At 39.8% G+C, this 20,895-nt stretch overlaps 1 protein-coding gene across 1 annotated transcript in view; it reads left to right on the forward strand.

Annotated features, from left to right (window-relative positions):
• Positions 1 to 13,449, forward strand: part of LOC130141990 (gamma-secretase subunit Aph-1b-like) — a 53,140-nt gene extending 39,691 nt beyond the window's left edge. The window contains exon 3 of the mRNA XM_056323392.1: positions 12,786 to 13,449. Coding sequence (XP_056179367.1) covers positions 12,786 to 13,020 — 235 coding nt within the window. The 3' untranslated portion in view covers positions 13,021 to 13,449. The remainder of the gene's footprint in view (positions 1 to 12,785) is intronic.
• Positions 13,450 to 20,895: the final 7,446 nt, after the last annotated feature.

The raw sequence follows: 20,895 nt of genomic DNA on the forward strand, positions 1-20,895 counted from the left end.
AGGTGTTAATTTTTGTAATAAAGAAAGTCACAAGTAATAACTTAGTCAACAACTGTGGGATTAGATTACTAAATTACATATTACAATGACCCGATTTTCATCTCTACTACTGTGCCAAAAATTATCTCCAATCAATCCAACATATTTGTGCCATTTCTTTCAAAATTGGTAGCAGTAAGGTTATATGCAATAGTCCTAGAACACAAGCTGTTTAGTTACCATTTGAATGTATAAATGAGTGCCTCCATTTTCAAAACATTAATTACCTGGCTGCTCTCACTGTGTTCCTCAGTGCTTGCAATAAAATAATGACTGCTGTACTCTGGACCCCAATAGGTAAAGGTAAAGCCATTAGACTGTCCTTTGGTGCTGCACAGTGGATGCAGGACTTTTATTTTATAACTTATTATATGTTAATCCTCTCTTCTGTCAGTCCTATTATCACTCACCAGAATAGGTTAATTACTGTTGAATGTGATAGTCTCCCAAGGCAGCTCTTCTTCCCTATAGGCAGCTTGGCTCAGCTGGAAAATGTGCCGAGACAGAAAAAACAGAGGTTGGAGCACCCAGAAGACTTGGTTAGACAACACCACCTTCCTTCCCACCCTGAGCAAAGCACAGAGGCGTGGCTCTTATTCATGGCATCAGAGGCACAAGATGAAACTGCTGTTCTGCATGCTCTTCCATAAGCTTGTCACTCACTGATGCTGGTGCATAAAGCAGGAATGCTTCTCAAAGCGCAAGCATCCCTGCTCTGCCAACTTTAGTCATTGCTTGACCCTTCTGCTCCTTCCTTCCCTGCACCAGTGGCTCCTCTGCCACAGCAGAGAAAATTGCTGCTCTTTACCCTGCTTCACTAATCATTATTTCTGCCCTTCCAGACAATAGACCTGTTTTCCCCCAAGTTCTCCTTCATATGCCAGGTAGATCAGTGCTCTACTTTCCCCACCACACACAGCAGACTTACATGGTTAAAGAAGTGCTGCAGCTGCTTATTGGCTAAATTATGCAAAGCTATTCAAAATGATTCACTGCAAAGTTTTCAAACCCAAAAATATCCAAGATACCTAAAAGAGGGAAGAAGAGCTCACCATGGAGCCTGCAGACCACCCCTGCAGATAGCTGCATGCCCCAACACACAACTAAATCTCCCATCACCCAGATCTTGTGACACATGGAACTCCCAGTCAACTCACCAGTGGCACCTCTCTCATAACTCCCCTTAGAGAGCTAGTTAGGAGAAATCCCACTCCAACCCCCAGTTCCTCTGCAAAGCCAGAGTACCCCAGAACTAGTCTCACAGTTGCTTTAGACCAACCAACTACCCAGAGTTGGCTGAGGCCCTACAAACTTCATGCTTCTGACTAGTAACTCCAATATGATCACATTTTTTAAAATGCAGTCTCTGTGAAACCTTGTATTGTGCCTTTCCTACATCGTGGATGAGGGATGTACGTTTGGGGACAGAACAGGAGCAAGGCAGGCAGAACTCACCTATTTCCCTCAGCTCCACCTCAGGATGCATGTTCTCAGCCAGCAGCTCATTGATCTTGCAAACTATCCAGCCAAATACTTGGTCGGCCATATGCCACCTTCACAATGGAGTCCCAAGCATCTGCACAGAGAGAATGGCAGTGGCTCACTGAAGGGCTCTGAGGAGAGTAGGGAATACAGCATACAAGCTGGCTCAACACATTCACCTCTAGCAACGATGTTTAGTGGTTTATGAAGTTATTTTAAAGATCAGATAAACATTAGATATGTCTGAACATCCCTTCCCTCTGCAAGCTCACACAGAGCTCTTTCATTCAGACATCCTCACAATCTTTCTATAAGATCAGTTATGACATACTAGGGCACTTGTGAGACCATCTAAAATGGAAAATTTAATTTCAAAAAACATCCAGCCATTTTTTAGAATATCCAGAGACTTGCTTTCCCCTCTACAGGTTTACTTAATATGGATCCCCTCACAGCTAAACCAAGCAGGAGGCTCCAAGTTCTACTTGGAAAATTGAATGGTTCTGTTCCTCCTGGCCCACAGCTGCAAAGTGTTTAAACACTGTGGGCAAGAGGAGAATGCAACTGATGGAAAACTTGCTGACATTCTAAGAAGAAAGACCAAATCAACATGACCTACTACATGATGCACCTACTGATGGGAGGTGTTTATTTTATTGTCTAGAGAAATGCAAGAGAAGACATTTGGGAAGCAGAACTAGATAATTCACCATTTGCACTTTTTTCTTCCATTCTTGACCTGTGGGTGTGATTTTTAGTATTATAATGAAGGTAGTTCACTTCAGGACACCTTGAAAGTAAGTTTTGTTGCCAAGTTGGACGGCTGGATATCGGCCTTGCCAAGCTGTCCAATAACTCATCCTATACACAATAGAACCTAGGTGCTCTGGTTATGGTCTAGAGAATAAGGACTGAGGTTATTATGGTCTATAGAATAGGGACTTCAAGTAACACAATCTCAGATAACAAGCAGCATAGCTAACATGGAGATTAACTCTTTAAAATCAAGATATTTCTATAGCTGTTTCACAAAATATAGAAAGATTTGGTAAAACTTTAAGGTAATCTGCAACAGGTGGACTAGAACACCTTGGTCGTTTCCACAATCAGATTTATACACGATTACATGAATATTCATTTGTTAACTTCCAACCCTCTAACAATGATTCGATGGACATCTACAAAGTCCAATCAGGGTCCTCTAGTGACATGTCCTTCAGATCTGGTCTGCTAGAATATACTCAGTGGAGGTTTTGTATACAATCATGTAATAAATCATCCTCATCAGTCTTAGGTAGCAATGTAGCAGGATTTAAGGTGGAAACAGCTAATCCACATTTGGCACCATCCAGCTATTCCAAGGAAACCTCAGAGTTCCCTTTTTGTCTGTGGGGGAGCTATCTGGCTAATAGCTTCTTTTTGTTCAATTCCCAACCTCCTTTGTCCCTTTGAAATTTCAAATCCAAGGTAAATCACTGTTTGTTTTACTAATTGTGCCTTTGTTTGAGGCATTCTATAAACTGCAAGTCCTAGGAAATTCAACAAACTTAAGGTTGTTTCTTGACACTGTTGTTCAGTTCGAGCTCCTAAGAGCAGATCATCCACATATTGTAACAAAGTAACTGGGGGATTCTCACCTTGCCAGTCTTCTAATTCTTTAGCTAAGACATTACCAAATAAGGTTGGACTAGTCTTGGATCCTTGAGACAACACAGTCCAGCATAACTGCATATTCCTTCCAGTAGTCTGACTTTCTCATTCAAAGGTAAACAACTTTTGGCTCTTAGTTTCCAATGGGATACAGAAGCCTTTTCAGAGACATTAGACAACAACATATATGGATTAGGAACCACTGGGTTGATACGAAGCTACTTTTTTGTTTGACTATGTCTGTAAAGTATTAAGCTGATGCTTGCAAAATATTTGTGCTTGCCTAATCTACAAGGTGTGTGTAAGCCAGTCAGAAGACACCAAGAAGATAAAGAAGAAACAAACTAGTACTAACCAGCTTTGTAGTTTGGATTGCTGCCAAGAACAAATGCGCATGAGCAATGGAGGACGGTTCAAAAGTTCATAAAGAGGAAGACGTCAAGCCTTCATCAAAAAGACCCCCCCAGACAACCACCAGGAAGTAGTGTGCAAGCGCCAAGAAGGCATTCTCTTATTTTGAATAAAACACCGCTCACTCTCGAATAGTTAATGAATATGTATAAGTGTATAAAGCAGAAGTCAGTAAAGAGACCAAGCCCCCCCTGCCCTGCCCCGCATGCCCAGCACTGAATAAACAAATACCTGCTTAGTAGTCATCTGACTATTGAGTTCTTTGTTTGCGAGATTTCTCGGCTTCAGAGTGTACATCTACAACAATTTGGTTGATTCTGCGTAAATCTTGAATCAGTCTGTATTCCTGCAAACAAGGCTTCTTCTTCAGCTCTACCTTACCTGGAGCTACGTTCTTCGCTCTTCATGGTTGTTGAGTGGACCATACTGATACAAAGATTAACCTTATCAGCCTTCTCTAACAGAATGGGATCCAGTGTCATCTGCCGATGAAATGAATTGCAAATAAAAGGCAGAGAAATCAGCAGGGGAAAAAATTAAAACAATTTGAAAAACCTAGCTGTATTTGCAATAAAAAAAAATGGCATCTACACAAAATGTAATAATTAAAGCAGTGCCTCTACCTAGAAAGATTATTGTACAAGATAGCCATCAACTCATGGAAATTATGAAAACACCTGCCAGTAAGAAGATTATTTATAAAAATTTAAAGCCATAATAAGGTATTGCCATCTGGCCTGGTCTGGGAAACACCTGCCAGAAAATTTCAGCCACTGTTTTTCATGCCTTAACTTCTGAGCTAGTAAGTACTTCCTAGAAAACAGCACAATTTTGTTTTAATTATGGATTGTATCTTCCTTAGCATGCTACACTCACAAAACACAGAGGCAAGTGAATTCCTGCTTAGCTTACTCCACAGGAACCACTCCTCTTATCCAAATAAGAACCTGAGAAAAAGAAGGGTGAGGTGCAGGAATCAGTCCAAATTTAAGAAACAAATAGAGGTAAGGTGTCAGCAGCATGGGGCTTGACTGGAAACTGTTTCCCTCAGGCTAAGCTGTGATCAAACTCCCTGGCATACGGCCTGAGCTGGACTGTGCTGGAAGCCTTGGAATATAGATCCGTGTTCAGGGTTCCCAGGGGAGCATGATTTAGGAAATTCTTGTGAAAGGAGGCCAGGGAAACATCCCTAGGGAAGCTAGGGGTGACAGAACAGTGTGCTATGTTAAGGAGGCAGTTCTCTTAAGGAGGCTAAGATGGTATTTGCCCTATATATGGAAGACAGCAAGAAAAGCAGAGTCTCTTCATTGGGAGCAGCACATCTCAGAAACACTGCCAAATGTGAGATACCCAGATCCAAAGCTACCCCTTTTTCCTGAATCTATAGCATTATGTTTTCTCACCTCTTCCCTCCTAGTAACAGGATGCAATCTTAAGTTTTGTGACAGCTAGCTTGTTTCTAGAAAGCTGGCCCAAAACTAGCAAGCCCTAGATGCCTCTTACTTTTCTGCTTCTCATATCCATTAGTACCTATTTTACTCCTGCTAATGGAAAACACAGCCATCACAATTCTCTGTCCTAGACAATGAAAAGTTGTCTACAGACCCTCAACACTTGTCCTACTACGTGTTTCACAATATTTGGAGACCAAAAAAGTAGACCCTATGCTTTTAAATGATGGCCATCCTTGGCCTAGTTATACTGGTTTATTTGGTTTTTTTTTGTCATGGGGTTAACTTACTAGTTCTGTCATTCAGGATAACTGACTTACCTTTTTACTTATGCACTATTCTAATGTGTCCAGGCACCCCCATTACATGCTCAATGCTCAGTATAAGCAGAGCACACCAGACCATACCTGTGTTAGCTCCCTTTCAGCTAGCATCACCAAAAGGATTCTAAGCAGAATGGGAAAGAGAATTATAAATTAATTGTAGAGAGCTTTGTGGCAGGTGCTGCAGCCTGCGATGCCCGTGAAGGACCTTGAAGGCTAAAGAAGAAAGTAAGATAAGGTTGGCAGAATGCCTGGAAGAAAAACAGGGATATGAAGTGTGGCTGGAGCGGATGCACAATGCCACGTCGGCAGCTGGCTGAGAACATGAAACTCACAGAGATAAGAAAGAAGAGAGAAAAAAAATGCAACAAGTTCAGTGTGTTTGTAACTTTTTTCTTCCATTTGTTTTAAGCAATAATCTAGGAATCCTGGGATTTCATGCTTTTTAAAGCATATTTTTTTTCACTCACAGTGAGTATTTCAGCCCCTTCTGATATGTGGGTACCTTCCGGCGGCACATACTTATTTGTGTTGTCATGGGGAAGGGTAAAGAGCCAGACTTTGATGCATCCCTACTGCATGGGATAAATCCCAACTTGTCACACTGCTGGGGCTGAAAGTTGGGGGTTTTTTTGTTTTTCTTTTACCTCCTCTGTAATATGTAATAGCTCATGGTTTTGGCCCCTTGGCTTTGGTCTGTACACAGACATAAACCTTTAAGTTTTGATTATATAGGGGACTTTCTTAGGTAAGCATTCACATTACTTGATATCCTTTTGAGCTCAAGAGTGTGCAGGCTGCAATGTCTTGCTTTTACTGTGTGCCAAGAATAACTTTTGAGTCACCTGTCGATTTTAACTTTTTGAAATTCTTTTTTTCCTACTTAGTTCTTTGTGACAATTTTAAAGGCCAAAGGGGTGCTAAAACCTGCTGTGTTGGAAACCATATTTGGACCCCTGGAATCCACATATTCAGCCAGCCAGTAAGTGAACACAATGATGCAAATCCTGTAATTATATGGGGAGGACCCTATACTGATGAGAGAGTAAGATTTCAGGAAATAAATCTAACACCTTGTAAAACCGGCATTCACTTCTAGCACTGCTAGCCTTGGTGGCACTTACAGGTGTACCCAGGAATCTACTGATCTTTATCTGCCTATCTGGATGCCCAGTTGCTCTCTGGATAGTGTTTTAAACCCAGTAAGTCTGCTCTGTGGTACTTTTAAGGGATTCTTTCTGTAGCTTACTCTGTGACCACTAAGCATGTATTCAGCACAAAAACTGGATGTGAGGTGGAGACTGACAAATAAAGGTCAGCATAGGAGTGAACCAGAGGGAGCTAAGAAAATGCCACCAGTAATGTACCCCTCCCAAGCTATCTTTCCTCTTTGTGCACAGGGTTCTGTTGCTTCATCTGGAGAGAGGGTATCTGGGACGGACTGGAAAATTGCTATCAGAATTTGGAGCTTCATGGCCACTACACTGAGAATTTGGAGCAAGCAAATAAAAAGTTGAAGTTAAATATCTCCTTTATTCATGTTTTTTCTTCCCTCTCTCCATTCTGTGAAACAGATACATACTTCCTTTTTTCTTACTTCTGTTTCTGCAATGATCAGTTTTCTTCCTTTTTCTGGGCTGCTGCTATTTTTTTAGTTTTTCTTCCATAATAGAATGGTGAAAACCTCTCTACTTATTTAAAGTTGCACATTTTTGAAGCTTGTTTCAGGTGCGTGTGTATGTATGTGCACATGCTGAGCACAGCTTTTTCAGAGTTCTGGTTTTACTCCCATTCTTCCTTGACTGGCAAGCCTGGAGAATTTGCAGTGGGAACACTAGGGGACAGTGATCTCTTTCTCGAGAATTATCCTCCTAGTCTTTCCCTCTACCACTAACTGTATTCTAACAGTGGGATTTCCTTTTTTCTTCCCATTTTTTTTCTATGGTAGAAGAAAAATTGTTCCCTCCCACTTACCTCTCCAAATACAGCCTGTCTTCGAGAAATTTCAGAAGGATATCTTTTTATTTCAAAGTCCTGACAGCTATATCTGGAATTTAAACCACCTGACTTCCAGTTCTTGTCTGCACTTGTCCCCAGCTGCAGGATGTACTAGGATGTTTCTGCTCTGTTCTGTTTGCATGTATATATATGCACTTTTGATGTCTTGAGAAAAAGAAGCCATCTTTTATACTTGCCTTGTAGTGATGGAAATGTGGGGCTGCGTTGCTTTGTCTTGAAATGAGTGGCAAAAAGCCACAGGTGGACTCCTTGTTTTCCTGAGTCAGCCTTCCTTTTTTCTTTGTTTTCATTTGCTGAGTATATTAGCTTTATACTGCTGTGCATGTATGAAGAGGAGATATCACTTCTATTACCCACTGGGAAATGGTGGTCAGGAGAAAAGGAATGGCCATAGCCACAAAAGAAATTGTTGATGCTTGTGTTACCGATTAGTTAATAAGATCAAATTGATTGATTTTATTTGATTAATTAATTGATTTTATAAAATCATTTAATAGAATTAAAATATAGAAGGATAAGGGAAAAAAAAGAAATTTTTATAGGAAACTTGCAGCTACGCAGTAAGAGTTGTTATGGAATCTTTTGTACGTCTTGTACCAAGGCTAGAAGAAGGGCCTGGAACTATTGTAATAACTCTAGGGTTGAAAGGTTCCATTGTATTTAACCAGTCTTCTGTACGCAGAGGTGTATTGAAATGTCAGAATATGAGATTAATGGGAACTGGGGAGAGTTGACTGGAACAGCTTGCAGGTGCCTGCCAAGAAACCGTGAACTTTAGTAAAAGGTAATTCCGGCAGGGGGAGATCGCGACCACCGACTCATATACCACCTACCCAAATCGTACCCCAGACCCATTTCTAGATCTTTCTAAGCTTTACTGCGCATAATCAGATATAGGAGGAGAGTATGAAAATGATTTACGGGAAATGTTATGATTATGCATGAATAATTAATGAATATGTATGAATAAGTTCTATATATGGAATCTGATTTTGGGATCTGGTGTGCGTTGACCGTGAGAGGACTCGCTCACGCACCCGGCCGTCAATAAAGAAGTGTCTGCTTATCTACATCACATTGGTGTCGATAAGTTCTTCATTCCGAGATTTCGGTAACAGTTTTGGCGACCCAGATGGGACCTCACTGAAGGAGACCGGAGGAGTCGGGGACCTGATCGGTTCCAGCCGGCACCGAGGATTTCTCGGGGACACCCATCAATCCCCGATCCGTAAGGCTCTTCGCAACGTTCCCTGGATTTTTGGGTAAGACACTTCTTTTTTTAATTGTAGTAAGTAAGTGCACTATAATAATTGTATGGGAAAGAGTGGGATAGAGTCCCACCAGTGGGTTGGAGTCCCACTGAGTAAGTCTACCTGTCAGATGCGGTGAAAGAGCTGCGCAGGGTAGGACTAGGAGTCTGCCCGTAAGACATAAGCGAAAGCTATTGCAGGGTTGGACTAAAAGGATCCTTGTGGAAGTGGAAGCCTAGGCGTCTGCCCGTAAGACATAAGCGAAAGCTATTGCAGGGTTGGACAAAAGTGGAAACAAGAGAAACTATATGCTATAGTGTTCTCTAAGGCAGTACCTCTAACAAGAAGTTGGAAGTTTTTGGTGTTCTTTGTTGTTTTGTGAGTTTGTGTATTAAGAAGAAAATTAAGAGGTATAATATTGTGTTATATGTTTGTTTAAAGTAACTGTGGGAAAGTGTGAGTGTGGCTGTAAGGGTGAGACGTATAATTGAGAACGAAAGCGAGTGTGGAGTGTGTATCCGTGGATCGGAGTGACAGAGTTGAATAATTGTGTATTGTACTGTGAGTAATTACACCATGGCAACTAAGTTAACTCGCTTGTTTAAAAGTAAAAGCATGGGTAATCTTGCTGTAAATGACAAAATCCCGAAAAATTCTTTGTTGGGATGTTTATTGGCACATTGGGGAAATTTACAGGATGATCTGCAAAAGAGCCAGATGATTGAGTATTGTAATAATTTGAGTATTGTAATAATTGGTGGCCTTTGTGTATATTGGATGATCAGGAAAAGTGGCCCACGAATGGGACACTGAATTATAACACTATTTTGCAGTTAATGTTGTATTGTAAAAGAGAAGGGAAATGGAATAAAATGCCAGATGTGGATTTGGTTTTTTTACTTAAGACAAAGAAAGGATTGGCAGGATGAATGTAAGCTAACTATTAGAGATAATTTGGTAATAGCTATAACTTCTGAAAATAAGAAAGTGGAAAAAAAATGTTGTTTAAATTGTGAGGTTGGGAGTGGATACAGGAGCAACATTTTTTTATTAAATACCTGTAAAGGAAAAACTGGAACAAAAACAGGCCATTCCTGCAACCCCTGGATTTGAAATTTGGAAATAAGATAAATACATATGAATTTTTGTATGTACCAGAATGTCCGATACCCTTCTTAGGAAGAGATTTGTTATCCAAATTAAATGCACAGGTTGTTTTTGACGAAGGAGAACTTTTCTTGAAAATACCTGAGTCAAAAACGGGAGAAATCCTGATGATACAAGAAAAGGTAAAGGAACAAGAAATTCCACCGGAGGTGGATTTGGCAGTGATCCCTACTGTATGGGAAACAAATATTCCTGGTAAATCGAAACTAGCAGAACCGGTTAAAATAGATTTGAAGGAAGGCGCAGGAACAGTGAGAATTAAACAATATCCAATCAAACCAGAAGTGAGACAGGAATTGAAGAAATTGATTGATAAATTTTTGGAGTATAAAATTTTGGAAGAATGTGAATCTGAGTATAATACTCCTATTTTACCAGTCAGAAAACCTTCGGGTGAATATAGACTGGTACAAGACTTGAGAGCAGTAAATCAAATAGTTAAGGATATTTATCCTGTAGTAGCAAACCCTTATACACTGTTAACAGCGTTAAGGGAGAATTATCAGTGGTTTACAGTGCTTGATTTAAAAGATGCTTTCTTTTGTATACCTTTGGAAAAGGAAACCAGAAAACTGTTTGCTTTTGAATGGGAAAATCCTCAAACCGGGCAAAAGATGCAGCTGACATGGACTAGATTACCCCAAGGATTTAAAAACAGTCCAACTATTTTTGGAAATCATTTAGCAAAGGAATTTGAAATTTGGAAACAGGACAAACCAAGACCTGGACATTTATTTTTACAATATGTGGATGATATATTGATTGCTACAGAAGAAAGATTTATTTGTATACAGGTGACTATTGACCTTTTGAATTTCCTGGGATTAAATGGGTATAAGGTATCCAGGAAGAAAGCCCAAATAGCCTGCCAGACTGTGATATATCTCGACTTTGAGATTTCAAAAGGACAACGACAATTAGGAAAAAATCGCAAAGAAGCTATTTGTAGTATACCTGAGCCGAGAAATATTCATGAACTCAGAGCATTTCTGGGAATGACTGGGTGGTGTCGCCTTTGGATCATGAACTATGGGCTAATAGCTAAACCGCTGTACGAGGCCCAAAAGAACTCTCCCTTTGTATGGGGCCCACAACAACAAAAGGCTTTTGTAGAGTTGAAACGTGCCTTAATGTCTGCACCTGCCTTGGGACTGCCGGATCTAACCAAAGATTTCCAGCTGTTTGTACATGAAAGACAACATCTTGCACTGGGCGTGTTAACCCAGAGGATAGGAAGCTGGAAACGACCAGTCGGATATTTCTCTGAACAACTGGACACAGTGAGTAAAGGGTGGCCGAACTGCCTTCGAGCACTGGCCGCAACAGTGATGCTCATACAAGAAGCTCGGAAATTGACTTTGGGAAGAACAATAACAGTCTATGTCCCACACATGGTGATAACTGTCCTAGAACAGAAGGGGGGACATTGGCTGTCCCCCAGCCGAATGATGAAATACCAGGTGGTATTGACTGAACAAGATGATGTGATTCTAAAGACAACTAACCTGGTAAATCCTGCAGTGTTTTTAAGTTCCATACAGGAAGAAGGACGACTGGAACATGATTGCTTGGCTACCATCAAGTATGTTTATTCCAGTCGTGAAGATCTGAAGGATGTGCCATTGGAGCGACCAGACTGGGAATTGTATACTGATGGAAGCAGCTTTATGGAACAAGGAGTCCCATACGCTGGATATGCGGTAACAACAGAGACTACAGTTATAGAAGCAGGAGCATTGGCGAGTACCACATCAGCCCAAAAGGCAGAACTCATCGCTTTAATTTGAGCCTTAGAATTAAGCAAAGACAAGAGAGTAAATATCTGGACTGATTCGAAATATGCCTTTGGGGTAGTGCATGTCCATGGAGCTTTGTGGAAAGAGAGGGGGTTATTGTCCTCTCAAGGATCAAACATTAAGCATCAAATAGAAATTTTACAAATATTGCAAGCAGTTCAAAAGCCAGATCAAGTAGCAATCATGCACTTTAAGGCACACCAGACTGGGAATACAAAAATAATAGCTGGGAATAATTTAGCTGATAGAACATCAAAAAAAAAAAAAAAAAAAAAAAGGTAGCAAAGAAACAAGCATTGCAAATGGCAATAATTCCTTCTAAAACAGTAACCCTTCCTAGGGAAAAACCGAGATATTCAGAGGAAGATGACAAATTGGGTCAGTTATTAAATGCTAAGAAAAACTTAGCTGGATGGTGGGTAACTCCTAACGGACAGGTAGTAATTCCACCTCTTTTGATGAGAGAGATAATTCAAATGAGACACCAAGAATGTCATTGGGGGGCAGAAGCCTTAGTAACATTTTTACGAAAGCAAGTAATACCAGTTAATATGTTAGGAATAGCTAAAATGGTAACTGCAAAGTGTGAAGTATGTTTGAAAAATAATCCAGTGATTAAGAAAAAGGTTCAAATGGGTAGACTGAAATCTGGTACAGAACCTGGAGATTATTGGCAAGTAGATTTTTCAGAGTTACTTAGACAAAATGGGTACCGGTGCATCCTGGTAAGGGTTGATACTTTTACAAGATGGCCAGAAGCCCTTCCCTGTCGCACCACACAAGCAAAAAGAGGTTGTGAAGTGGTTATTACAAGAAATAATTCCGAGATTTGGAGTTCCTATTGGAAATCCTCTGTAGAGGTCCACACTTTGTTGCTGAAGTAGTCCAAAGTGTTAGCAAAGTATTGGGTATTAATTGGGATTTGCATGCGTCTTGGAGACCACAATTTAGTGGAAAAGTGGAGAGGATGAATCAAACTTTGAAACGACAAATAAGTAAAATTTGTCAAGAAACCAGTCTAAAGTGGCCTCAGGCACTTTCATTGGCATTATTATGAATCAGGGTACAGCCAAAGAGTGGAACCTCAGTCAGTCCTTATGAATTATTATATGGAAAACCATATGAGTCTCTAGAACCAAATCTAAACATACATGTAAAAGGAAAACAAGATGTGTATGACTATTTGCTTTTTCTAAGGAAAACTTTGGCTGTGATTTGGAGTGTAGTAATTTGGAATAGACCTTTACCCCTGGAAAATTCAGTGCATGATTTCCAACCAGGAGACTATGTCTATGTGAAGACTTGGACCTCCGAACCTTTGCAGGAGCACTGGAGAGGACCTTTCCAGATACTGTTAACCACTTTTACAGCTATCAAAATTGCAGAATCGGATGCTTGGATACATTATACTCGAGTGAAGAAAGCACTGTGAAGAAAGCATCTACTCCGTGGAAGATTGTAAATCGTGACCCAGAGACTTAAAAATTGACTTTGAAACATGTCTAATTTTTCATATCAGGTTATGATTGGGTTTTGGATTTTCTTTTGGTTGGTAGTGTTGGTGGGATCATGGGCTGACTTGGTGGACAGGAACAAAAGACAAATAGAAACAGAACAAGTGATTGACATTCCCAAACAAATGGCTAAGGAAAATTTGATGGTAGGACTGATTAAAGAATTTGCCAATTTACAAAACATCACGCAGATTACTGCTTGTTTGCCAATACCGAGGGCAGTAGGTGAATCTATTCCATGGGGAATTTTAACTATGAATCTGACTAATCTGGAACATAAAAATGAAACCACCTATTGTGAACAAAGGCCAGTAACTCAATGGTATGAACAAGTAAAGGTTATTAGAAAACAGTAGAAGTCACCAGGTAAAGTAAGAGATTGTAAAAAAACAAAAAAAAACAAAAAAAAAAAACCCCAACAACTATTGAATTATGATTTTATAACAGGATCCTGACCTAGTGCCATAGCTTGAGTTCTTCTTCCTGGGGGTCCAAATCTCGAGTTAGGATGGTTTTCTTATGATGAACAACTTAAAACCAATGTGAGCAGAAGTATCATGAAATGGAAGTGTAACAAAACTGGCCAAGGTACCCAATTAGTAGAACAATGGGACTCTATATGGTCTATGTCCATATTTTCTCATTTTCAGTATATGGCAAGAACTTCTTGGTGTTTTACCTGGGATTAAAAGGTTTTTTCAGTATTACCCTGGGTAGATGATAGGTCAACTACATCGGGAGAGAAGGAAAATAAAATAGTGCCATGGTAGAAATGTGAGAAAGTGTAAGATTGCAGTAATGCAGACTTAGTAATTCAAAGAATTCCTCCGTAGGCCACTGTTTTAAAATATGGTTATTTTTGTCGAGGTCTTAAGAATACTCTCAGTTTAACCAGCGCCTTTACAGTCAGAAGAGGAACTTTGTTTAGTTGTAGAAAATCTACTATTTGAAGTCCAGGACATTTAGTTTGGGCATTAAGTGATGGAACCTGGACAACACACCTACCATTAGATGGTAAGGTGAAACAAATTACTTTAGGCATGCCAACATTGTGTCCAATTTGGAAGAAATCACCATTTAAAGGATCCTTAGAGAATTTAGAATTGAAACGAATAAAGAGATCTGAGATAAATGATGATATTTGGAATGAACCATTTACAGGAGTGAAAACTGGTTGGGCACTTGAATCACTTTTTAAATCCTATAGCTTCATATAGAAACAGAGCATGGCTCTATCAGTTAACTGGTCAAGTGGAAAAATTAGCAAACGTTAACAAAAAGGGGTTTAAGGCAACCTCCAGAATGACTTTACAAATAGAATGGCACTAGATATGCTCCTACTTAAAGAACATGGAGTATGTGGATATCTCAAGGATAAACTGGACCACTGTTGCATCCAAATTCCAAATGTCACTCAGGATGTGGAACATGATCTAGACCTATTAGGAAAAATTGAAAAAGAAACTGAAGCAATTCAAAAGGATATGTCAGAAGATTGGCTTGGGAAAATTTTTAACAAACTGGGATGGAATTTGAGCTCTTGGATACAATCTATAATTAAGACTTTGTTTCTGTTACTAGTTGTCTTTTTGATGAGCATGCTAGTATATGCATGTCTGAAGAAACAGTTTACCAATAGAATTGCAGTGAGTCGTATGATTATGAGAGAAGTACCAACTATTTCACCAAGACATGATCCATTACCCAAATATGTTGAAACAAAAGATATATGAATAATGTGAAAGTATTGAAATAATGATTTTCAACACTTTCAAAGGGGGGAAATGTTACCGATTAGTTAATAAGATCAAATTGATTGATTTTATTTGATTAATTAATTGATTTTATAAAATCACTTAATAGAATTAAAATATAGAAGGATAAGGGAAAAAAAAGAAATTTTTATAGGAAACTTGCAGCTACGCAGTAAGAGTTGTTATGGAATCTTTTGTACGTCTTGTACCAAGGCTAGAAGAAGGGCCTGGAACTATTGTAATAACTCTAGGGTTGAAAGGTTCCATTGTATTTAACCAGTCTTCTGTATGCAGAGGTGTATTGAAATGTCAGAATATGAGATTAATGGGAACTGGGGAGAGTCGACTGGAACAGCTTGCAGGTGCCTGCCAAGAAACCGTGAACTTTAGTAAAAGGTAATTCCGGCAGGGGGAGATCGCGACCACCGACTCATATACCACCTACCCAAATCGTACCCCAGACCCATTTCTAGATCTTTCTAAGCTTTACTGCGCATAATCAGATATAGGAGGAGAGTATGAAAATGATTTACGGGAAATGTTATGATTATGCATGAATACTTAATGAATATGTATGAATAAGTTCTATATATGGAATCTGATTTTGGGATCTGGTGTGCGTTGATCGTGAGAGGACTCGCTCACACACCTGGCCCTCAATAAAGAAGTGTCTGCTTATCTACATCACATTGGTGTCGATAAGTTCTTCATTCCGAGATTTCGGTAACACTTGTATTTAGGACTGGAGTCCTAAACTCTAAGAGTTTTAAGAGTTCTAAGAGTTCTAAGATCTGGTGCAGACTAGAACAGATATTTCTTTCTGTAGTTTCAAAGTTATATGCCTTTTCTGCCACATACAGGAGCAACTGAGGAAAAATAAGTCATTTCAACAGTTTAAGAAACTCCAGGAGACTTGATCTCAGTTTCAAGGGAGGAAGCTAGAGGATCTGCTTCCTTTGACCCTGCAGAAGTTGCACCAGTAAGTAAGTGATTCTGAGTCTTAAAGGTGTTAGTATGAGAAGGGAAAAACGATCATAACAGTGTCTTGATTGCTATGGGAGGTAAAGTTGCTTAATGTGTCTCCAAATAAGAGCATATAGACTGCAATGAAACAGACCTGAAGATGTGCCTGTAGAGTGGAATCAGTGCACATGGATGGGAGATGATGCAGAGAGGTAGCGATGTTTAGCCCTGGTTCCTAAGCCCTTCATCTAGCTCTAGGGTAGAATTGAATTGGAAGCTTTCTGTCATCTCAGTAAGCGACTGAAGTTAGGCCCTGAACAAAAGCAAGTTGTCTGAAGTGCTGCAGAAGTGGTGCTCTCTGCCAGAGATGGTCTTGCTCTGCTTTTGTGCAGGTTGCTGACCTGGAGCATTGTGACTCTCTTGCAGATAGTTGCTTTTGGAGAGAGATGAGATTAATAAATTCAGGGGAGCTTTTCTCCCCTCCCTGGTTATCAGGACCATATGCTTTCCACAGATTTGGTGCCTATCACAGTTGTCTGAGCCTGGACAGATCCAGTCAGGATTGCTGCCCTGAGGCATCCTTTGAAGAAACAGGCTGTTTGCATGAGAGTGCTGCATACGCTCAAGAGCTGTCCTTTCTTGGGAAGGGTATGTGGGTAACACAGAGCACAGGTGGTTTGCTGTGAACTCAACTGATGCTGCTACAGTGTGGGAGAGGAGGATAGAGAAAGTCTGGAGAGATGTGTGAGAGGAGTACGGAGCATGTCTAACCTGGAAGGAGATGAGAGAACAGCTGGGTATTGTGAAGGAAAGTAAGAAAGATAAACATGGTTATCTAGTAGCAAATAAGTGTCTGCATGCTTGTAGTGATATATAGCTATGTAACTGCATGAATAGATTCTGCCCTGAGCCTGGTGGTACATACAGCTGAAATTTGTATCCAGTATCAGAGATATAAATATGAGCTTCTCTGTACAATAAAGTGTCTCTGGTTGCACCACAACCTGAGTCCGTGCCTTCATATGCCACACTATAGGTCAAGTAGCTCCTCTTTAACCATGATCTTATTCATGCTAAAACAAATTTGAGAGATTGAGAGCTTTGTTTGTTTGAAAATAACTGGGGGTGAGCATATCACAGTCTTTCAGGTAGCTTTATATGGTGTTTTTAATTAATTTGGCTGATACAGATGTAAGCTTTCTTTTTACTGCAATTCTTTGGATCATTCCTTAGACTTTGTAAACCAATAGTATATTTGTTTCTGTCCAACTTTTTGGAAAAATGTGACTCACCACTAATAACCTTATTTCCTCGCTGCGGATCAGCCTCCTGGCTTGTCATCTCCCTTCAGCTGCCTCTGAAGAGACAAAATGTTTGCGGAATATTTCTAAATACATTTAATTATTAAATATATTCAACCCAGGAAAGTAGATTGATGTTTAGTGAATAATTGAACATCTGATGTAACAAATAATAGCATTTTAAACCATAGCATGCAATTCTCCTTACATTCTCACTTTTGTTTTGTGACTCTATGCAGAGCACATTCAGGCATCTGTTGGGTTAAATAGTATGGTTACAGGGCCAGATCCACAAAGTATTTTGGGGTCTCATTGAAACCTTTGAAAAGTTAGGGGCTTGTGCAGCAACTGAGAACTTAAATAACTGAGCAAATGTTGCCCTGAGAAAGGGCAGTAAATGAATAGAGGAAAATTCAGATAAAGAAAAAGAGGTTTCCTGACAAGATCCAAACAGCTATGAGACTTAAGTTTTGACATCTTGTTGCTGTATTTCTCTACTGAATTTCTCCTGCCTTCCATTTGGATTGACTTGCAGTATTTCCATGGTGACTTGAAAGGTGAACAGCCTCACAGGAAACTTCAGGGTTTCTACTAGGGTACTGGCTCCAGGTCCCAGGGAAATGAAAGTACCAGAATGAATAAATACCTTAAAAACAAATGATGCCATGTTTTTCATGTGACATCTTTCAAGCCTGGGCAACCTCCTGGGTATATGATACCTGAAGTATGGATCATCTCTAGGATCTCCTATTGAGAGCTCACGATACATGCACACACTCTCCCACCACACACACACACATAACCCTCCTGTGTGGAAGACAGAGGAGGGTACCATTTCTGCAAATCCTGACTTGTCTCCATGGGTGACCCAAAACATTCTTTGGAAAGGCGCTGTAGACTGTTACTCTCCATAACAATGTTTTCTCATCAGATTTCTGCAAGGTGGTCGGTCAGAAAGATGTACAGGTGAGACTAAGAGTCTCCAGGCATCCTTACAGCTGATTCTGACTACCTGTGAGGAGGTCTCATCAATGCTGGCAGGACACATAGAAGCCAGTTTTCATTAGGACCACAAAATATGGCAGGAGCTTAAGGAAATATTCATGTCCATACTTTAAAGAAATCATGCTGGCCAGCTTTGGAGTAATTACTGTCATAGGCTTCAACACAGTCACATTTTCTTCTGATTCTTTCAATGAAGGATACAAATAAACATTTTATATTTTCCCGAAGTATTTAAATATGCTATTTGTCCACATGAAAGCTTAACCAATAAGGTAATTTATCCAGCTGAATGATGAAGGGCTTACAGCGATTTTTGTTTTTGGCAGGTTGCTTTGCTACCAAATAATGCTGCTGATCTTAGCAAGCAAATCACTGGTGAAAAAGTGCTTGCATCTAATGCATATATCCTTGGCCTTCCAGGCCAGCCTGGCCAACAAGACCCCCCTGGTAAGATACAGACCAGAGGGATGTGAACGTGCAACAGTGCCATGAAAAAAAATAATAAGCTACAATCTTTCAGTGTGATAGAATTTCATGTGTTTCATATTTAGATTGTTGTTATTATTATTATTGTGTGATTCTGTGTGATTATTGTATTTGTACTAAATTTTAAAAGAAAAAATTTCTGGTCATTATGGTCAGCCTCTGCCAACTGTCTAATATTACTCCATTGTGTTTCTTAGTCTCCATGTATTTCTTGGTATGCAAGCTGTGTTTGTCCTGTATGTGTTAAATTTCTCCCTCTCCCTGGGATATCTCACCTGCTTCAGTTGTCATTTCCTGTTTTTTAACTCTGTCTTAAAGCACTCTCCATTTCATTTCAAGAGTACCTATTGCTTTAGCTCACTGTCATTAGTAGAGCAGAAAATGTGCTTTCAGTTTGCGGGGGTTTGTGCCAACTGTTTTATTTTACCTCATCTGGTTTTGCAAGGATTCGTTTTTTGGTTTTGTGTTCCAGATTCAAAGGAATCTGAAAAGAAAAGTAAAACTCCACTCACATCTTTGCTAAGGTATTGGTTGAAAAACTGAGAAAAGCAGAAAGTTCTTAAAACTCTAACTTGAGCCAGACACCTTGCAACCTGCAGCCAGTAATGCTAAAAGTTTTGCCAACTCTGTTGAATGCAGATCTAATGTTGGGTTAGTGATAAATCCAAGGAGTTTTAGCATTGTTTTGGGTTTCAGTAAGATTCTTACAGAGGACTAGCAGAGATTCCTTATGAGGACTGAACTGTCCCCCATTTATCCCCACTTTTGCAGCCTTGCTTTGGTTTTTGAGTCTTTATCTCATTTTCTTGGATAATGAGTATCTTCAGTCTTCAGTATATCATAAATTCAAGGACAATGTGGCTAGAGATTCTGTGTCAGACTGAAATGTACAGTGCTCCACCTTGCAATTTCTCCAACATAGGCCTGATTCTGCAGGTCTTCCATCTTGTTTCCCCATAGTTGAGCTGTCCAAGGTACTGTAGAATTATCTGTTCCACTGGAAAACCATCCCTGCTGATCAACTTCTCTGCCCTGCTGTTCAACTTCTCTGCCCTGCTGTTAGCAACAGTATGGCTGGGTCTTCAGGAGGAGTCAGAGGTTCATCACTGAACTTCCCTTTTACTGTAATTCTTTGGATCGTTCCTTTAAATCTGTAAGCAAACAGTATATTTATTGCTGTCCAATTGTTTGGAAAAATGGTGCCTTTTTAGCAGAAGGTCTAATTTTTTCAATAAGTATCTCTTTCATGTTCATGTTTCTTTGAAACTGTTACATATGTTGCAAGTCATATGACTTCTGCCATTTTGTGAATCTGCCCAATGTGATATTTCTTCTGTCATTTCAGACTGAAAACAGTTTGATTTTACAGGGAGAAAGCATTGGCAGAGATATGATCCTTTATGGTAAAGACTGGCAAGGAAAAAAGAAAAAGGTGGTTCCTAGTTCTTTCAGAAATGCCTTTATTTTCTTGTGTGGGCACAAAGCCCATAAACCTCATATACACAAAGAACCAAGACTGCCACTGCCAGGCGATTAGGGACACAGACTGGGAATGAAAATAAAAGCAGAAATGCCTCATTTTCACAGAAAGAAGAAAAAAGCAAAAGAGCATGGTAAGAATGCTACCATTCAGACAAAAAAAGACATAGTTCAAAGGGAAATTTGTCTGTTATTGGAGGCATTTTTATGTGAATGCTGAAGTCTTCTAAGAGAGTCTCATGAACTTAAGCAATATGTGAGGTTGCTTTTATCAGATCCCCAGGAAATACCAAAGGCTTGCAAATGTATAAAATACTTGGATTAATTTAGTTGATAAATTTGAAGATAGAATGAATGTGATTGAAGAATCATGACCAAAAGCTGCTTGATTAGATTTAGAGTTGTGTACTCCATCTCCTGGTGGAGTATTGTTCATCATTCTGTCAATAACAGGAGATGCTGCTGTTCCTGGTATCTTTTTTGTGAAATAAAATTGCTCCCTCTATCTTAGGTACAAGCATTTCCTCAGAGACCTGCTGGAGAACACCAGCCCAGACAGTGCTAAGTACCAGAAACTTGCAAATATGATTCCACCTGTAGATGCTGCCACTTAGATCAGTGATCAACCTCCTTGCTAATAACATTTGCATTCTCGTTTTCCATCTACTTCCACAGGAAGAAAAATCTTCTCTCTGGGGTTCTAGTGCATTACTGTTTCCCATCATCATCTTGATCAAGATGTGACTGAGAACACATTGGGAATAAAAATGTAGAGTGACTGACTGGGAAACTGGCCTAGGGGTTA

The sequence above is a fragment of the Falco biarmicus genome, chromosome W, assembly GCF_023638135.1.
Source record: "Falco biarmicus isolate bFalBia1 chromosome W, bFalBia1.pri, whole genome shotgun sequence".
Taxonomy (NCBI): domain Eukaryota; kingdom Metazoa; phylum Chordata; class Aves; order Falconiformes; family Falconidae; genus Falco; species Falco biarmicus.